Source organism: Diuraphis noxia, unplaced genomic scaffold (assembly GCF_037042655.1).
Source record: "Diuraphis noxia isolate RWA-SAM2 unplaced genomic scaffold, SU_Dnox_SAM2 contig0001, whole genome shotgun sequence".
In the NCBI taxonomy this organism is placed as follows: domain Eukaryota; kingdom Metazoa; phylum Arthropoda; class Insecta; order Hemiptera; family Aphididae; genus Diuraphis; species Diuraphis noxia.
Window position 1 is genome coordinate 9,658,882 of NW_028301711.1, and position 18,699 is coordinate 9,677,580.

Here is an 18,699-nt window from a genome sequence, read left to right on the forward strand (position 1 = left end):
AGAAGTTTTTCTAGGGTGATGGGCATAATTAGAATTTGAGAAAATTCTCGAATTTTCTTTACTATTTGTCAATTCAAACAATTTCCAAAAATCGTGGCTGGGGATAAATGGCTCCAGCGTATCTCCCTTCGGGCGCCAATGTCTAGTCAAAATAATAATTACTACCTATCAGTAGCTTATATAGAAATAATTTTTGGGGTGGGCTATTAATATATAGCGACTAACAATAATTATCTAGCACCTAGAAACTACAATATAGTTAACAGTTAAGACTGTAATTTCGGGAGGGGCTGCAGCCCACAAGCCCCCTCTACCACCCCATATACGCCCCTGCTACCTATCAAATTCAGATAGTGTTGAAGAATGGTCCTGAGATGAGGAAATATATTATACAGTTTATTATTTTATTACACAAACAAAATATACCTTATACTGTTTCATTCCTATCTCTAGTCTACTTTAATTAAATATTATCCTACACATTAAAGTGAGAGATCAGTAGTTACAATTAATTAAAACCATGAAATAATTGCTATTCACTTAATTTTGATTTTATTTATTAAACAGTCAACGTCAAAATTATAGGCATTTTATAATTTGCATTACGAATGAAAACTTATATTAATTTGAGTATGGTTATTGTTAAATTATAAAAATTATACTTTTATTAATAATTAATGGTATGATTCTCAGCATTAGTTTTCCAAAAGAAAAATGTTATATTTTGTTTCTCATAGTTAAATAGTAGTAATAGTTGTTATATATTTTTGAAATTTCATTTGGATATCTAGATATATGAACAATCAATACTTATCAATTCTAATAATATTTGTCATATAATATGCAGTATCAAACCTTTTTTAAATATTTTAAGATTCGACAAATTTTGATTTTTTATATTTCTAGATTTCAGATTGAAATCTCTAAGTAGTTAACAATAAATTGATAAAATGCATCGAAACTAATTTCATATGTTGTTCACACTCTAAATTAATCTTATAATATTAATCTATACATTTTTGATTATTTATTATTTAATTGTTAGTCTTTTTAATATGTTTAATTACAGATATTTTGGATAGGATTTTGTTGTCATTCTAAAACACTCAAAAAATTGAATTGTAGAAACTTTTGAACCAAAGTGACCTGGATATGTGTCTTATGCTCAACAAAATATTAATTAGTACTTATTACCTACTGAACTAAATAATTAGGATAGCAGTTAACATGTAATTTCGATAAAAATCCCCTTTTACATCAAATGTATTAATAGTCTGTCTTCAGAAATAGCATATTTGTCAGGATTTGAATTATATAGCGATTTCCTATTAAAACAACCAAAACAGACCTTATGACGCTCATAAAAAAATAATTTGACTCTCCAATAAACTTTTTATCTCTCAATGGTAGAAAAACTTAAAAAGAAAATTTTGTATGAATTTCTAACTCAAAACAGTTTTCAATTTTTTGTGTATTTGACAAAGTTTGTCAACATTTAATCTGTAAACGCTCATAAAGTCATATTTAATTTAAGTTCAATTTTTTTTTTTTTTTAGTAAAGAACACTAATAAAAACTTATGAGGGAAATATTATTTTAAATTTTCAAGTTGTTTAACCCGGCACAAGCAATTTTACTGTAAAAAATAAAAAATAAAAACACCCCAACATAATATCGACATTGCTCCTCTCAGAATTTGAATTTATATAAATAGTTAAAATTTAATGCAAAACATAAATTGTCTATAAATATATCAGAAATATTCAAATATTCAATGACGAAAAATTGTTCTATAAATAAAATAATATTTATTAATGCTTGGATCAATGTTCCCAATCAATATTCTGCATCAAATTTTTATTCAATATCATATTAAATATTATTTTTATTGAAATATATTTAATTATTCAAAACATTTAGAACATGGATTCGTATTTGCATTGCAAGATTGCCGAACTTCAACAAGAATATGCAGAAAACGAAAAGCTTTTTGAATTAGAAAAATTCAATAGAAAATATGAAATTACGTTGAATAAAAAAAATTTTAAAAAACTCAAAATTCAAAAAAAAAATTCAACAGATATTCAGCAATTAAACACAGAGATAATGGATTTAAAGAAAAAAAAAAATGATATAATTGAAAAATATAATTATTTTGATAATATTGGAAGAAAATGTCAGAACCGTATATTTATAAAAGTTCATGAACTTTATGAAGAGCTAGATAAACTTAATATGTAACATTGTTATAGTTAATTTTTAATCATTTATGTTTATGGCTAGGTTTTTATGATTATTGTTTATTAATTTTTTTTTTATATTTCAACTTAAACTGAATAAATGATTCCATTAATTATATTGTGAATACAAATTTGTTTACAAATAATTGTATTAAATTTTAGTCTAGCCATAATAATACTATTTTTGAAAAATGTGATGATTAAAAATAAAGACTATTTCTTGATATCTTAGTTGATGCTGTTATTATTAATTTATTGTACCTTCCTACAGACATGGTAAAAAATATTAATATATTTGCTTAATTTAATTGATTATATAAATGATAAAAAGTTAATTGTTTATTTATCTAAACAAAACCTAATTAATTCAAAGTAAAATAAAAATGTTTTCATTCAAAAATCAAATTGACAATTTTTATTGCATATTTGATTGATTTTTACTTCATTATTACTAAATAATATTTATATAATATATATATATATATTATATATATATCTTTAGAATAAACTTATAGTTTTTTGTTATATAAATCACACCAACTACTGGGTAAGGTAGTACTAATATCTTAGGTAAATTCATAGGTACTAATATCTTCTTACACATACCTAAATAAAAAATATAAATATAAATATATTTTGTTTATATTAGAAAAAAAGTTTACTAAATTTAATATTAAAAATTATTTACTGTTTTAAATTTATTATAAGTTAATGCAGATTAATTTAACTTAATTTTTAATTAAAAAAAAAATATATATATATATATATATGTATAAAGCTTATAAAATAGTTTCATGTTTTGTTATGATAACAGTATTGTCAGCATACATTGCGGATTGATATTTTTGTAGAATTGGGATATTATACCAACAATATTTAACAAGATTGAGCCAAGGACTAATACCTGCTTTTGTCAATAGTTGTTCGTAGGTATTAGCTAGTATCTATTTGTACTTAAAAGGTGTGATTTGTGATGAATGAGAATATTATACAGATAGGTTGGTAGTTTTAGTTTTGTTAGCATGAACACTATAGTTTTATGAGCAGCTATTGATGACTTCAACTCGGTGGTACTCGGGTAGATACACACTGGTAATTTAAAGAACAATGAGGTTGGTTCCTTTACAGAAAATGAGTTAACTTGAAAACTAAGCACACCTCAATTAGAAAATGTGTCTTAAGTGCCTAGTAATTGTAACTGTATCTTAACTTGAGATGGAAATAAAAATTATCCTAGTCCTTCATATAGAGCTATAAATCAGTTTTCTTACAAAATGATATTTCAGTTGCAACTTATAATTTGTAATGTGAGAAAAAAATATTAGAACTAAAATTGAATGATCTAGACACAGAATTTGAAAATTTTGAACAGTCAAAGGTAAAAAAGCAACAATACATTGACAAGACTCAATCGGAAAGAAGATAACTTAGGGCCAATTATGATAAATACCTACTCAAAACAAAACAAATTACCTTAAAACTTACTGAAGGAATAAATTAAGTCAGAGAAACAAGGGAAAACTCCATGAAAAAAATTTCAAAATTTGAAAGATCTTTTTGAAAAAGTTATAGGACAAAATAATCATAAACACTATTTGTATGAAATGGAATTGAAGAAGGGTAAATGTCATCTAGTCTTGAGAGATGGAAAGAAGAATTTATTCTTATAAGTGCTTTATTTGAACATAGATATTTAAAATATTTATGAAGTCATCGATAAATCTACTAAACTTGGTACAATAGCACTTAAATACTGCATTAACTATATTCGATTGAAAGTATTTGAATCTTTTAAATTGGTACTGAAATTACACAAGCTTAAAGTCAAGATTGAAATTAATCCACAACAACAAACATATATTGTAATTTCAATGTTTGATAACATAAGTACTTTGTGTGCATCTGGTGTTGAACGGAAATTTGTTACAGCTACTATGGTTTTATTATTTTAGAGCAGGGGTCGGGAACCTGCGGCTTTTAACTAGCAACCTGCGGCTTTTTGGATAGTTATCAATATATCGATGTCCGTAAAATATAAATTATATTATACTAAATAATATTATATTTGTATAAACAATAATAATAATAATAATATAAATATAAATAATAATGAATTAATGAAATAAAGTTTTTCCATATTTTCTAAATTTAAGACGTATTATTATGTTTTTATTGCCTACTAAAAAAAGGTTGTTCAAACATGTAGTGTGGCTCTTGGATATCATAATTCATAGTTTTGTATTTTTTTGAAAAAATGGCTCTTTCCTACGAAAACGTGCAAACGCCATTTTACTCCATTGATGAATATGAGATACTTATATATGGTTAATGTAAATCAATTCTATTCCATACAACTAGTGTTTATGAATAGTTTCTCTTATAACTTTTTTAATAAGCTCTTCTTGCTGATTATCTGATTAGCAATTTTTTGATTTATAAAATGAAATTGTATAAATGTATAAAGTTATCTGGGCCAAATATATCAACTAGAAGCAAAAAAATTTTTTTTTCTCTAAAAAACGATGATTGCTTAAAACAGTAATATTCCATGAGACTTTATAATAATAGGCTGTATGTTAAAAATTGCTTCATTTGATTTGTATAATGTACTAATATATACAATTTATACATGATAAAATATAGTAAGGCGCAGAGAAGTGTAACACTTTTAATTTCATAAAACATGAAATAAATATCCATTTCTACCTGAATATGGAGTTTCTAGATGCAGTTTTTTTATGATTATGATGACGAAAGATTAAGAGTAGATACTAAAGAATAATATTCAAAATAATGAATATTTTTAAGTAATAAAATACACGAGACTATTGAAATGTTGTCATTCAGGACGCACACTCAAATCGGAGAGTATTTTTGACAAGATTGCATTCACAGACCATATCCATAGAAACGATACCTATATCCAAAATGCTTATGTGAGTAGAAGGTAGGACTATATAAGAGACCCTCAAAACTGCCTGTATCCAACCGTGATTTGACCTAGTACATTATAGTGGCTTCAAGACATTCTGTTTTCTAAAATCAATATTTGGACTAAGGTTGATTCGAACAGTAGTTATTTGGACTTAGAAAACAAACAAATAAATATTTTCTTACTCCATTAATATTTTACCGAGCAAATTAGACAAAAACAATGTTACAATTTATGTTATAAATGTATGTGTTCAATTTAAACATTTAATAAACAATTTTACAACAAATATCAACCCTCATCTTTTTCCTAGTCCACAACACTTGTAGGCAACAAGATCACTGCATTATAATAATATTTTATTCATTTGAATTACCTATGTTATAACATTCTATTAGGTCTTGTAATACAAAAGAGTATAACTAAATAAATATAAAAATTTGTTTAAAGCAAAAAATTGCAATAAATTTAAATAGTGTTGATTGCTGGACCCAAAAATAATGGAATGAATAATGAACAAAATGAGCGTCCAAGACGTATGATGTCACACGCCAATGAGGACCCCTCCTTTGATAATGATTTGTTTTAATGCTTTTTTGTTTATAATTTATGTTTTAATTTACAGTTATACAACTACTAAGAAAATTTGTTTTGAGAATGAAAATTGGTGCAATAAGCTACGATACGTTGAAATAAGAATGAGATGTTTTTAACAAAAATATGATAGTTGCCAGGCTTTATCTAAAGTTAATAAAAAGAATATTTGAATATAATTTTAAAATATAAAAAAAGTGAAGGATACTACAGGGAAAAATTAAAAACTAATTAGGTAAACAATATTAAGCTTAGATTGATACTATTTCTGAAAATAAATTTGATATCTGTAATAGATTGAATTATAATGAATATAATGTATAGAGAGTGACATTTTTACTAGAAAAGATTAGTATAACGAATAAATTCGTTACTAATACGTTAGTTCAAGACATAAATTTGGTTATGTAAGCATATACTTAAGTCCAATATAATTATATATATTATATATAATTATAATAGTCATTATAATTCAATGTATTACAGATTCTATTACCGTCCTTACCCACATACATTGTATCCGTTATATAAACACATAAATTGTACTTTTGAATAATTAATTTAATTAGTTTTAGGGGAAATGATCTCTAAAGGGGATCATTGTGAAAATACATTTTTTATTTTCATGGTCCTCTTAATCTAATATTTTTTGGCATCAATATCCAATAACATGTGTATAGTAGGAAATGGAGTTACAATTAAACTACTTATGGAACAACTTCTGGGACTCAACTATGATATATGGCCCAACAATAATTAATAAAATTTTAATTAAAAAAAAATCCATTTACTATGATATAATCTATTAGTTAAAAATATGATGAATATAAACTATAAAAAGCAACTTAAAACTACATTAGAAAAATCTATAAATATATCTTTGATTATCATAAATTCTATGACACTAAAAAAAAAAAAAAAAAAATACAGACTTGAATAAAATTAACTAAATAATCATTTGAAAAAAATATTCAGCTTTAAACATCAGCAGGATTGGTTGAAGAAGTCAATGAAAAATCATTATCTGAATTATCGTCATATCGACCTGGATTAAAGTAAAAGTGTTTGTTAAAACCTCTACATGACCATTCTACTGTTTGAAACCCATGCTGAACAGTGATGAGTTGATCTAATTCAATGTCCACCTAAAGAGCATGAAAAACAGATGTTATTCTTGTTATGATAATATTGATGTAAACAATGTTTAAATGTGAAATATATTATTTACCAAACACATCATTCTAGACAATTCAGTATTATAGGCATTTTCACGAAATACTTTACACACTGATTGTATGAACAATGACCCATCTATTGGATCACGTATTGCAGTACACCCTAGGAAAAAAAATATGCCATTAAATGAACTATATATGTATAAGGAAGTAATACAATTATGATAATTAATGATTATATTACTCCAACTACATTTAAAATAAATATGATTTACCAGGAAGAGTGGCATATGCTATGAATACATCTTCATAACGTATGTCAGTAATTGTTCCAATTGGGAACACATCAGCACCATAATTGAGATTATTTTCACCATTACAGTATTTCCAACCAAAATCATTATTTTGTCCTCTAAAGTAAAAAAGAAGTATTTATTGTATAAACCAAAAATTCAAAAATGTATGTACATCTTACCGACACGCATCAATAAAAAATAACATTGGGATGTTTCCAGATAATTTTTTGTGTATGAATTGTTCGATCATCCAGTTAGTATTTATCGTAATCCCATCTTCAGTCAATATGTCTGATGATATGGATGAATCTTTCGTCACTTCATCATGACACATTATAAAAACAATTACAGAATTAGCTTTTTCACAATGGCATATATTGATGAACTCATTGATAACATTTTTAATATCCTACAAACAAAAAACAATTCAAAAGTTAATGTTTTGCAAGATATGTATTTCTATGTTTCATATAAATATATATTTGCTCATTTACTTTAGCAGTTAAGTTTTCTTTTGAGTGAATAACAAATCCAAGATATTTAAATAATTTATTTAAGTTTGCCATATCAACATCTAATTCCGTTCTTTCACCTTTTAGGTTATTAATATTTAAAATCAATGCATGGCCCTTCGGATTTGATATCATTGGATAAACCTATAACAGTTAATTAACAATGATGCTATGTCTTAACAATTAACATAAGTATTAAAATAAACAAACATGAATTGGTAACTTGTCTGCATAATTTAAAATAATTTTGTGGTCAGCTTACAGTTTTAAATAAATATGTGTATTAAAATAAATTGCTGTAAGTACCTATTTATATAATTAATACTTTAATCAATGATCAAATTCATCAAAATAATAATTGTTTTGTATTTGTTTACCTAATAGTCACAACTTTACTAAACGATAATAAAATTAATAACCTATCAAATAAAATTCAATTAAGTAATTATATGAATGAATAAAAATATTATAATAAGTGATAACTATTAATTAATATATAATATATGACAATGAGTGTACAAATGTGTGTAGACTTGGTAAATTTGTTTTTGTGAGACTATGTTTCAACGTTTATTACCTAACTCAAGAATTTCAATAAGTATGACATATCTATATAGACCGTTAAGGATTTTAGCTTAAATCACTAATTATTTCAAAAACTAATAATGTTTTTTATTGAATTATAATAATATAATAAAGTGTATTATAGTACATTTATAGAAGTATACTATTTCTACTCTGAGCTTAATATTAACCACTAAAATATAATTTATTTATCTAATACATTTCAGGAAATAATTTTTCAAATATTTTTATTTTTTTTAATGTTCATTATTTAAGAAAATTATATTCCTTGTGAATGGTATTTAAGTAAAAGTTTTCCAATAAATTATTTAGTATCGATTATTTAAGTTTACCATACTTATATTTATGTTCATTAAAATTTTATAATTTTATACTTTTATAATAATATCCATTATTTTATAATTTATTGACATATTTCAGCGAAGAAGAGGAAAAAAAAATAAGTTCAATTAAACAATTAGACACAACTTATGAAAAAGCCATGTTAGAACATGATGACTCATATGTAAAAATTCACCCTCCCAAGTAACACCAATTGTTCTAGTATTAATCCTTAAATGTTCCATTCCTTCTTTGATTATTCTGGATACTCAAAAGGTAATATATTCTGAAGAGTTTTTATTATTTCATGAATATTCTTAATAATTTATTATAATCACAATCAATTCAAAAATAATATCAATCCATTCTTATTCTATTCTTACGAAATATCATATTAATACATTATATTATATTAAGAATATACAATTCATAATATCAACGATTATTCCTTATGAATAATCTTTTATTGACATATTATTGTGATTACCTACTTAATATTATCAACAACTATTTATAAACTAATAATAATTTATATGCCACCGCGCGCGCCTATTATAGATGACCACGGTAATTCCATTTTCCAGTCATAACCAAACGGCTATTGAGTATTGACTTTAACCTTAAAATTAAGTGATTTGCAATTTACAATTATTTTGAAATCAAAGTATCAAACTATCAAACGTGTTTCAATAATTAGTGAATGAATATAATAATATATATAATACTGCAGTGAACCGATTTTGAACTTCGATACCATAATATAGTAAGTACCTATTTAATATGTTAAATGTATACACATGAATATACCTATATAAGTGAATAAAATGAGTACCTATGTAAAAATTATATAAGTATATAATAGGTATATGTAACCTGTAACAACAATTAATACAATATGAATAAGAAACTAGGAACTAAATGGAAACTCAATAGGGCCATTCAAAATGAATTGAATAATTTAACAATATTAAGAACTAGTAATAATAATGCTACTAATTCTAATTCTAATTTAGCAAATAATAATAATAATATAGTTGTTAATAACATTACACAGCCAGTTAATCTTGAACTAGAAAACTTAAACCATACTGTAGAACTTCCATGTGAACCGACTGAATTAAACACTATATATTATGATAATTTTATTAATACAACTACAATAGAGCATCAAAATACATATACTAACTTTATTAATACAGAAAATAATGATGAGCCTAGAAATAAATTATTTGACAATTTGTCATTAACTGAACAAGTTATACAGCACCTTAAACTTTGGGCTGTAAAAAACAGAATCACCCATTTAGCACTTAAAGAATTGCTACAAATTATATCTTTGGTGCCTGAATTAAAAAATATTCCCAAGGATCCTAGAACATTTTTAAACACACCGCGAACAACGATTACACGTCATGTTAGTCCTGGGTCATATTTCCATTTGGGGATAATGAATGGTTTGAATAGTATGTTTAAACATATTGATTTAATAAATATTCCTAATATTATTGAAGTAAGTATAAACATTGATGGTTTACCACTTTTCAAATCTTCCTCTAGCCAGTTTTACCCTATTTTGTGTATAGTTAATAATGTGAAAATTCAACCCAACATTTTTCCAATTGGTATTTATCATGGTTCAGAAAAACCTAACGATTTCAATGATATGTTAAGTGATTTTGTCAATGAATCTTTAAAATTAACCACTGATGGTTTAATTATTAAAAATAAACATACAAAGTTTAAAATTACTATGTTTTTATTTGATGCTGTGGCAAAGGCTAGTATTCTTTTTATCAAAGGACATTCTGGATACTCCTCATGTACTAAATGTTCCCAAGAAGGGGAATATTTTTGTGGCAGAGTATGTTTTCCTGATCTAAATTTTACTAAAAGAACTGACCTTGATTTTCTAGCAAAAACTGACTCTGATCATCACACAGGTACATCCATTTTAGAAAAAATTCCTGGTTTTCGTCCAGTTACTGATGTACCTTTGGACTACATGCATTTAATATGTCTTGGAGTAGTAAAGAAATTTGTAGTTAACACTTGGTGTTTTGGTCGGCCCCCTCATAAGCTTGCTGCAAGAGAAATTAACATAATGAGTGATACATTAATTTCATTTACTAAGTTTGTACCTGTAGAATTTGCAAGGGTTCCAAGATCGTTAAAAGAAAGCAAACGCTGGAAAGCAACTGAATTTCGACAATTCCTTCTCTATACCGGGCCAATTGTGCTAAAAAGAGTTCTGCATAACACTAAATATGATCACTTTATAAGTTTGCATATAGCTTCTATTATATTACTATCTGAAAAATACCAACTTTACACTGATTATGCAGAAGAATTATTAACCCACTTTGTATTATCTACCAAGCATTTATATGGTCCAGAATTTCTAACACATAATATTCATAACTTGTTGCATATAGCTTCGGATGTAAAAGAATTTGGAAATATGAATTTGTTTAGTAATTTCCCTGCAGAAAACTACCTACAAAAGTTAAAAAAGTTGGTTAGAAATTCACATCATGTTTTACCGCAAGTCGTAAGGAGGTTATCAGAAGAAAACGCTCAACAAACATATTTAATTAATGATAATGAGCAGACATTAAATAGTTATAAGTTAGAAAGAGAAAATATAAACAATGATGGTATACTAATCTCTGGTACAAATAACCCTCAATTTAAGAGGGTAATATTTTCAAATTTTAAGTTAACACTAAACAAAAAAAATTCTTGTTGCAAGTTATTTTGTAATTCAATCGTAGAAATTTACAATTTTGCATTCAGTCCTTCTCTAAATAAAAATGTAATAATTGGAAAAAAATATAATACTGCAGTTGACTTTTATGAAAAGCCATGTAAATCATCATTGTTTGATATTTATTATGTAGATAATTTAAATAATGAATTTACTTATTGGCCTATTACTGATATTTGTTGCAAGTTGGCTAGATTTCCTTATAAATCTGGATTTGTAGTTTTTCCACTTTTACATACAATATAATATAGTGTGTATTTAAATCAGTAATAATAATTTATGTAAATAAATGTATATTTCATTATATTTAAATATAAGATTTTGACTTTTAATAATATACATTAATAATTTTTTAGTACCTCTTTCATTTTAAAGTTGAAGATCATAATAACATAGGTGTTTTTTTAATATTTAAGAAAATATAAATAATAATAATAGTATATATATTTTACAAACAAACAATTAATCTAATATTTTTGTTTAATTTAACATATTACAATATGTTAAAATTTTATATTATAGTAATATTATCATGTCTGGATGGTATGTGGCACAATTTGTCGAGGAGAACACTGTAGAAGTAATACCCAGCAATTGGATAATTAATTTTAGTGAATGTTTTTGGCCTAACAAATGTGGCCCATTAAAAATATCTGGAGCAATTCGAAACCACTTAAAACCTTCAGAAGATTGGATAAAATGTCCTATTAAAATCCTCAGCAAATCTCTAATTACCAATTTCCACAATGCTACAACAATTGCTAATAAAGCACAGTTTACGTCAGACTGCGAAACTCTAAAAACAAAAGAGTCAACCGATGATATATTGAAGAGAAAAAGAAAAAAAAAAAGAAATGTATCATCATCATCGTCGGATGAAGAACTCCAAACAACAAACAAAGCTAGTAAAATAAGCACTGTAATTCTTCCAGATTTTCCACAAATAAAAAAAAACAATGGTAAATAAATATTCTATACCTACATAAATATTATAAAATATAATTATACATGCATATTTTCATTTACTCATACAATATTAATAGTTAATACTGTATTTGTCACATTAATATTAACTTAGGTTTTTTAATAATATTTTAAAGTCTTCCAAGTACAATTATTGTAATTGTCCGCTTGCAGGTTTAATTGTGACATTACAAATAAGCTAATAAAATTGTATAATTTAACATAATGATGTTAATCAAATAAACTCTTAAAATTATTTAAATCTGTATAAATGGGTAATTGTTTTAATTTTAAAATTCAATTTAGTTTTGCCAAAAGAACATAATTATGAATTAACTGGTAATATAATATCATATGCAACTGAAAACAATGAGAATACTAATAATGGTATGTTTATATTTATTATCAAGCTTATTAAGTATAAATTACTGTAATAAATATCATGTTAACTAATACAATTAACATACATTTTAGTTATATCTATTGAAAATTGTAGTGAGGTCATAACTACTGCTGCAGGTCATACAAGTAATCATAATTCTATAGAGGTGGAATGGGACATGAATAATGTACTATTTAATTCTCTAGATAAAAGTATGGATGTAAATGAAGAAGCATTATCATCTATGCTTAATGGTAATTTTTATGTTCATAACTCATAAATATAATATACAGTTATAATTGTTAATTTTTTTGTTAAATTTAATATATATATATATATATATAGGTAATAGGTAATTATATATATAAAAAGATTAAACAAAAAACAATTACATATTTCTATGCTATTATATATATAGGCATATAACAAATATAAATATACATTTTACTAGTATAATAATAATAGCAAAATTAGTTTTGGACAAATATAATATATCAATTTTTAATATTATTAATATTAATTTAATTATAATATAGGCTGCAGTATTACGATTCATATAACACAGCTTATTAATTATATAGATATATTAAGAAATTTGAATGATAATATTATAAATTAATTTATATTTTGTCAGAAACTAATTTTTGCTAGTATTATTATTATACTAGTAAAACATCATAACTATTATGATCATTAAAAATTAATAATTGTATGTGCACTAATGTATGGTGTGCATTTAATTATTCTTTAATATAATAAATTATTTATAATTTTTCTCCTATATTTTAATAATTAATATTTTTTATAGAAGAAACTCTAGAAGAAAGAAACACTTCAATAATTTCTATGCAAAAAGTAAATCCAAATGAAAATTTGAAGGGTAATATTCAGTCTCTTCTTTATTCCTTTTAATATATGAATAAATTATATAATAAAATATAAACTACAATATAAATCAACTAATATTATTATATTGCCAAAATCTAGAGTTTCAAAATCAAGTATTAAGACAACTTGTGACATTGAATGCTCGATGTAAAGAAAATGCTGAGTACTTGCACGTCTTAATGTTGAATATAAATGATATTAAAGAAAAAATGGATGGAATTATTGATAAATCTTCAACACCAGCTGATTTTAATAGCACTAATAAGGCAGTATCTGATATTTTTTCAACATTTCCAATTTCTAATAATGACGGATTAGAAATAATTACTAATGCAATTAAGGAGAAAGAAGATAGTCAAAATAAATTGGTAGGTATATATTTTACTTTAATTGGTATAACTGTATATATTTTTATAATATATATAATTACATGTATATATAACTCTTATTATCTAAATTTACTTATTATTTAAGTACATTTATTTTTTTTTGCCTTCTTCAGACTAGCTAACATATATAATTTGAATTTTAAGTCAAATATATAGTTTTCAAAATTAAATGGAAAAATTGAAATTAACCAGACATATTTCCGTCCAGAATTGGTGATTACTCCTTGGTATCAAGTTGCATAAGAAATAAAATATGCTTACCAATTTTTAGTGAAAACCCTAATTTATTTTAGAATAAAACTGGATATTATGTTTATAACTAAAATCACTTATTAATAAATTACCTTACTAAAACATTTCTGTGAATGACAATCACAATCAACTTGCTGCTGACATATTATAATAATTAATAACACTTAGTAAGATCTTAAAACCCAATAAATTTGAAATTAATCATTGATGATAGTAATCAATAGTAACTAAGGTAAAATTAAATTAAATAATATGTGAACTGTTATCTTTTCCATACAAAAAAATTAATTTATAATATAAAATTAACCAACATTTGTTCTTTAAATTAAAATTAGTTAAAAAATAATTTAATTTAGTTTATGAATGTCTTTTATATATTCATTTATTATATAAAATAATATGTTATAATGATTGAAAATTGAAATATAATTATATTTATTCTTCTTTAACATTATATCTGTTGTGATATATGCATTTTATTTTGACAATGTATATATATTGTACACATATTTATATATTATAAGTAAATAGAATTTTATAATTTTTGATAATATATAGGTGAATATGTTGGCTTTAATGGGTGGATCTGACTACAAAGAACTGACCAGGAGAATTCTAAGGAAAATGATTTCTGATCAAATGGCCACTAACTACAGTTTCACTGGACATAAAGGCAAAGGATTAAAGTCAGCATTCAATCAAACAATATTGTCAACATTACTATGCAGTAAGCAAAATGTATATTTTGTATGGATATTTTATCAATAACTTATACACAGTTATATTTTTGTTTAATATAGAAGCTGTTCAAAGTAAATTTACAACAGCTACAGTCAAGGAAGTGGAAAATGCTGCCAGCATATGGTTGACAAAAGCATCTGATCGATTAAAAAATAAATTATCCTAGTATTTTTTATATCCGTGTAATATCTAACTTAAATTAATTACACTAATAACTGTATATACTCACATATTATAAAGAAAATAATGTGTGTTACTTTTTAAACTTAAATTAAAAGTTTTTCATAAACTATATTATTTTAATTGTTTTAATTTATATAATTATAAGGTACCTAGGATACATAATATTATTATAATATGACTACCTATTAATTATAGGTATAAATAAATTATCTATTGTGGTATGAAAGTATTATTATTATTACTTAAAGTATGAATTAGTGGTTTAAAAATTAAAAATTTGATATGGAGATCAAATTATTTTCATGTATTCCAATGTAGTAAAAATCTTCAGCTTTTTTAAAGGGGAGATGAGCATAGTCCCTCAGTTCCACCGATAATAGATAAAAAAATTCCTTAGGTTTTATGTCAGTGGACTTATATATATATATATATAAAACATGCTCTGCAGACATATTTATTAAAATGTCTTCAATGAATGTAAAACAATTATTGATACCTTTATATTAATTATCAGTAGGTATGTTAAAACTGATTTAAATATTGATCACATATATAGAATAGTTTTATCTATTGATCTAGGTTTGTATTCTTTGATTATTCATAGAACAATAATAAAATCCAAACAATAATTCATTTGTTCTCTTAAAATAGTCTATGATTCTGAATGGAATAATTTTAAAACATGCATTGATTATTCATATAACATTACTGGAAGGTAATATTCTATGGTTCTGAATGGAATACATTTCAAGCATATTCATAGATTATTAAGTTAATATTATAGATTAATAATAAGTTATTCTCAAGATTATTCACATCTTATTTAAAATGGGTGCACGGGAATGATTATTTCATGAGTTATGGAGGAAATCGGATGATTATCAATTGAATAATGAATATTACAAATATTCTTAAGTATTATTCTATCAATATTCTATTATCCATTTTTATACCATTTGTGTTACAATTAATTAAAACCATGAAATAATTGCTATTCACTTAATTTTGATTTTATTTATTAAACAGTCAACGTCAAAATTATAGGCATTTTATAATTTGCATTACGAATGAAAACTTATATTAATTTGAGTATGGTTATTGTTAAATTATAAAAATTATACTTTTATTAATAATTAATGGTATGATTCTCAGCATTAGTTTTCCAAAAGAAAAATGTTATATTTTGTTTCTCATAGTTAAATAGTAGTAATAGTTGTTATATATTTTTGAAATTTCATTTGGATATCTAGATATATGAACAATCAATACTTATCAATTCTAATAATATTTGTCATATAATATGCAGTATCAAACCTTTTTTAAATATTTTAAGATTCGACAAATTTTGATTTTTTATATTTCTAGATTTCAGATTGAAATCTCTAAGTAGTTAACAATAAATTGATAAAATGCATCGAAACTAATTTCATATGTTGTTCACACTCTAAATTAATCTTATAATATTAATCTATACATTTTTGATTATTTATTATTTAATTGTTAGTCTTTTTAATATGTTTAATTACAGATATTTTGGATAGGATTTTGTTGTCATTCTAAAACACTCAAAAAATTGAATTGTAGAAACTTTTGAACCAAAGTGACCTGGATATGTGTCTTATGCTCAACAAAATATTAATTAGTACTTATTACCTACTGAACTAAATAATTAGGATAGCAGTTAACATGTAATTTCGATAAAAATCCCCTTTTACATCAAATGTATTAATAGTCTGTCTTCAGAAATAGCATATTTGTCAGGATTTGAATTATATAGCGATTTCCTATTAAAACAACCAAAACAGACCTTATGACGCTCATAAAAAAATAATTTGACTCTCCAATAAACTTTTTACCTCTCAATGGTAGAAAAACTTAAAAAGAAAATTTTGTATGAATTTCTAACTCAAAACAGTTTTCAATTTTTTGTGTATTTGACAAAGTTTGTCAACATTTAATCTGTAAACGCTCATAAAGTCATATTTAATTTAAGTTCAAATTTTTTTTTTTTTTTAGTAAAGAACACTAATAAAAACTTATGAGGGAAATATTATTTTAAATTTTCAAGTTGTTTAACCCGGCACAAGCAATTTTACTGTAAAAAATAAAAAATAAAAACACCCCAACATAATATCGACATTGCTCCTCTCAGAATTTGAATTTATATAAATAGTTAAAATTTAATGCAAAACATAAATTGTCTATAAATATATCAGAAATATTCAAATATTCAATGACGAAAAATTGTTCTATAAATAAAATAATATTTACTAATGCTTGGATCAATGTTCCCAATCAATATTCTGCATCAAATTTTTATTCAATATCATATTAAATATTATTTTTATTGAAATATTTTATTGAAATATATTTAATTATTCAAAACATTTAGAACATGGATTCGTATTTGCATTGCAAGATTGCCGAACTTCAACAAGAATATGCAGAAAACGAAAAGCTTTTTGAATTAGAAAAATTCAATAGAAAATATGAAATTACGTTGAATAAAAAAAATATTAAAAAACTCAAAATTCAAAAAAAAAATTCAACAGATATTCAGCAATTAAACACAGAGATAATGGATTTAAAGAAAAAAAAAAATGATATAATTGAAAAATATAATTATCTTGATAATATTGGAAGAAAATGTCAGAACCGTATATTTATAAAAGTTCATGAACTTTATGAAGAGCTAGATAAACTTAATATGTAACATTGTTATGGTTAATTTTTAATCATTTATGTTTATGGCTAGGTTTTTATGATTATTGTTTATTAATTTTTTTTTTATATTTCAACTTAAACTGAATAAATGATTCCATTAATTATATTGTGAATACAAATTTGTTTACAAATAATTGTATTAAATTTTAGTCTAGCCATAATAATACTATTTTGAAAAATGTGATGATTAAAAATAAAGACTATTTCTTGATATCTTAGTTGATGCTGTTATTATTAATTTATTGTACCTTCCTACAGACATGGTAAAAAATATTAATATATTTGCTTAATTTAATTGATTATATAAATGATAAAAAGTTAATTGTTTATTTATCTAAACAAAACCTAATTAATTCAAAGTAAAATAAAAATGTTTTCATTAAAAAATCAAATTGACAATTTTTATTGCATATTTGATTGATTTTTACTTCATTATTACTAAATAATATTTATATAATATATATATATATATCTTTAGAATATACTTATAGTTTTTTGTTATATAAATCACACCAACTACTGGGTAAGGTAGTACTAATATCTTAGGTAAATTCATAGGTACTAATATCTTCTTACACATACCTAAATAAAAAATATAAATATAAATATATTTTGTTTATATTAGAAAAAAGTTTACTAAATTTAATATTAAAAATTATTTACTGTTTTAAATTTATTATAAGTTAATGCAGATTAATTTAACTTAATTTTTAATTAAAAAAAAATATATATATATATATATATGTATAAGCTTATAAA

General features: G+C 23.8%; 3 protein-coding genes across 3 annotated transcripts; 2 read left to right on the forward strand and 1 right to left on the reverse strand.

Moving 5' to 3' along the window:
- Positions 1–6,551: 6,551 nt before the first annotated feature.
- Positions 6,552–8,899, reverse strand: LOC149059511 (caspase-2-like). Its single transcript, XM_089224668.1, has 7 exons — positions 8,851–8,899; positions 7,959–8,005; positions 7,731–7,892; positions 7,416–7,645; positions 7,216–7,352; positions 6,994–7,103; positions 6,552–6,910 (listed from the first exon to the last, which is right to left on the reverse strand). The coding sequence occupies exons 1-7, from the start codon at positions 8,897–8,899 to the stop codon at positions 6,743–6,745; spliced, it is 903 nt and encodes a 300-aa protein (XP_089080794.1). The 3' UTR covers positions 6,552–6,742.
- A 2,624-nt stretch (positions 8,900–11,523) lies between these two features.
- LOC149059512 (uncharacterized) lies at positions 11,524–13,043 on the forward strand. The gene is made up of 3 exons (XM_089224672.1): positions 11,524–12,377; positions 12,688–12,768; positions 12,856–13,043. Exons 1-3 carry the CDS (start codon positions 11,951–11,953, stop codon positions 13,041–13,043), a joined length of 696 nt encoding a protein of 231 aa, XP_089080798.1. The 5' UTR covers positions 11,524–11,950.
- A 498-nt stretch (positions 13,044–13,541) lies between these two features.
- On the forward strand, positions 13,542–16,138 carry LOC149059513 (uncharacterized). The gene is made up of 4 exons (XM_089216317.1): positions 13,542–13,643; positions 13,751–14,019; positions 14,851–15,019; positions 15,093–16,138. The coding sequence occupies exons 1-4, from the start codon at positions 13,610–13,612 to the stop codon at positions 15,197–15,199; spliced, it is 579 nt and encodes a 192-aa protein (XP_089072443.1). The 5' UTR covers positions 13,542–13,609; the 3' UTR covers positions 15,200–16,138.
- Positions 16,139–18,699: the final 2,561 nt, after the last annotated feature.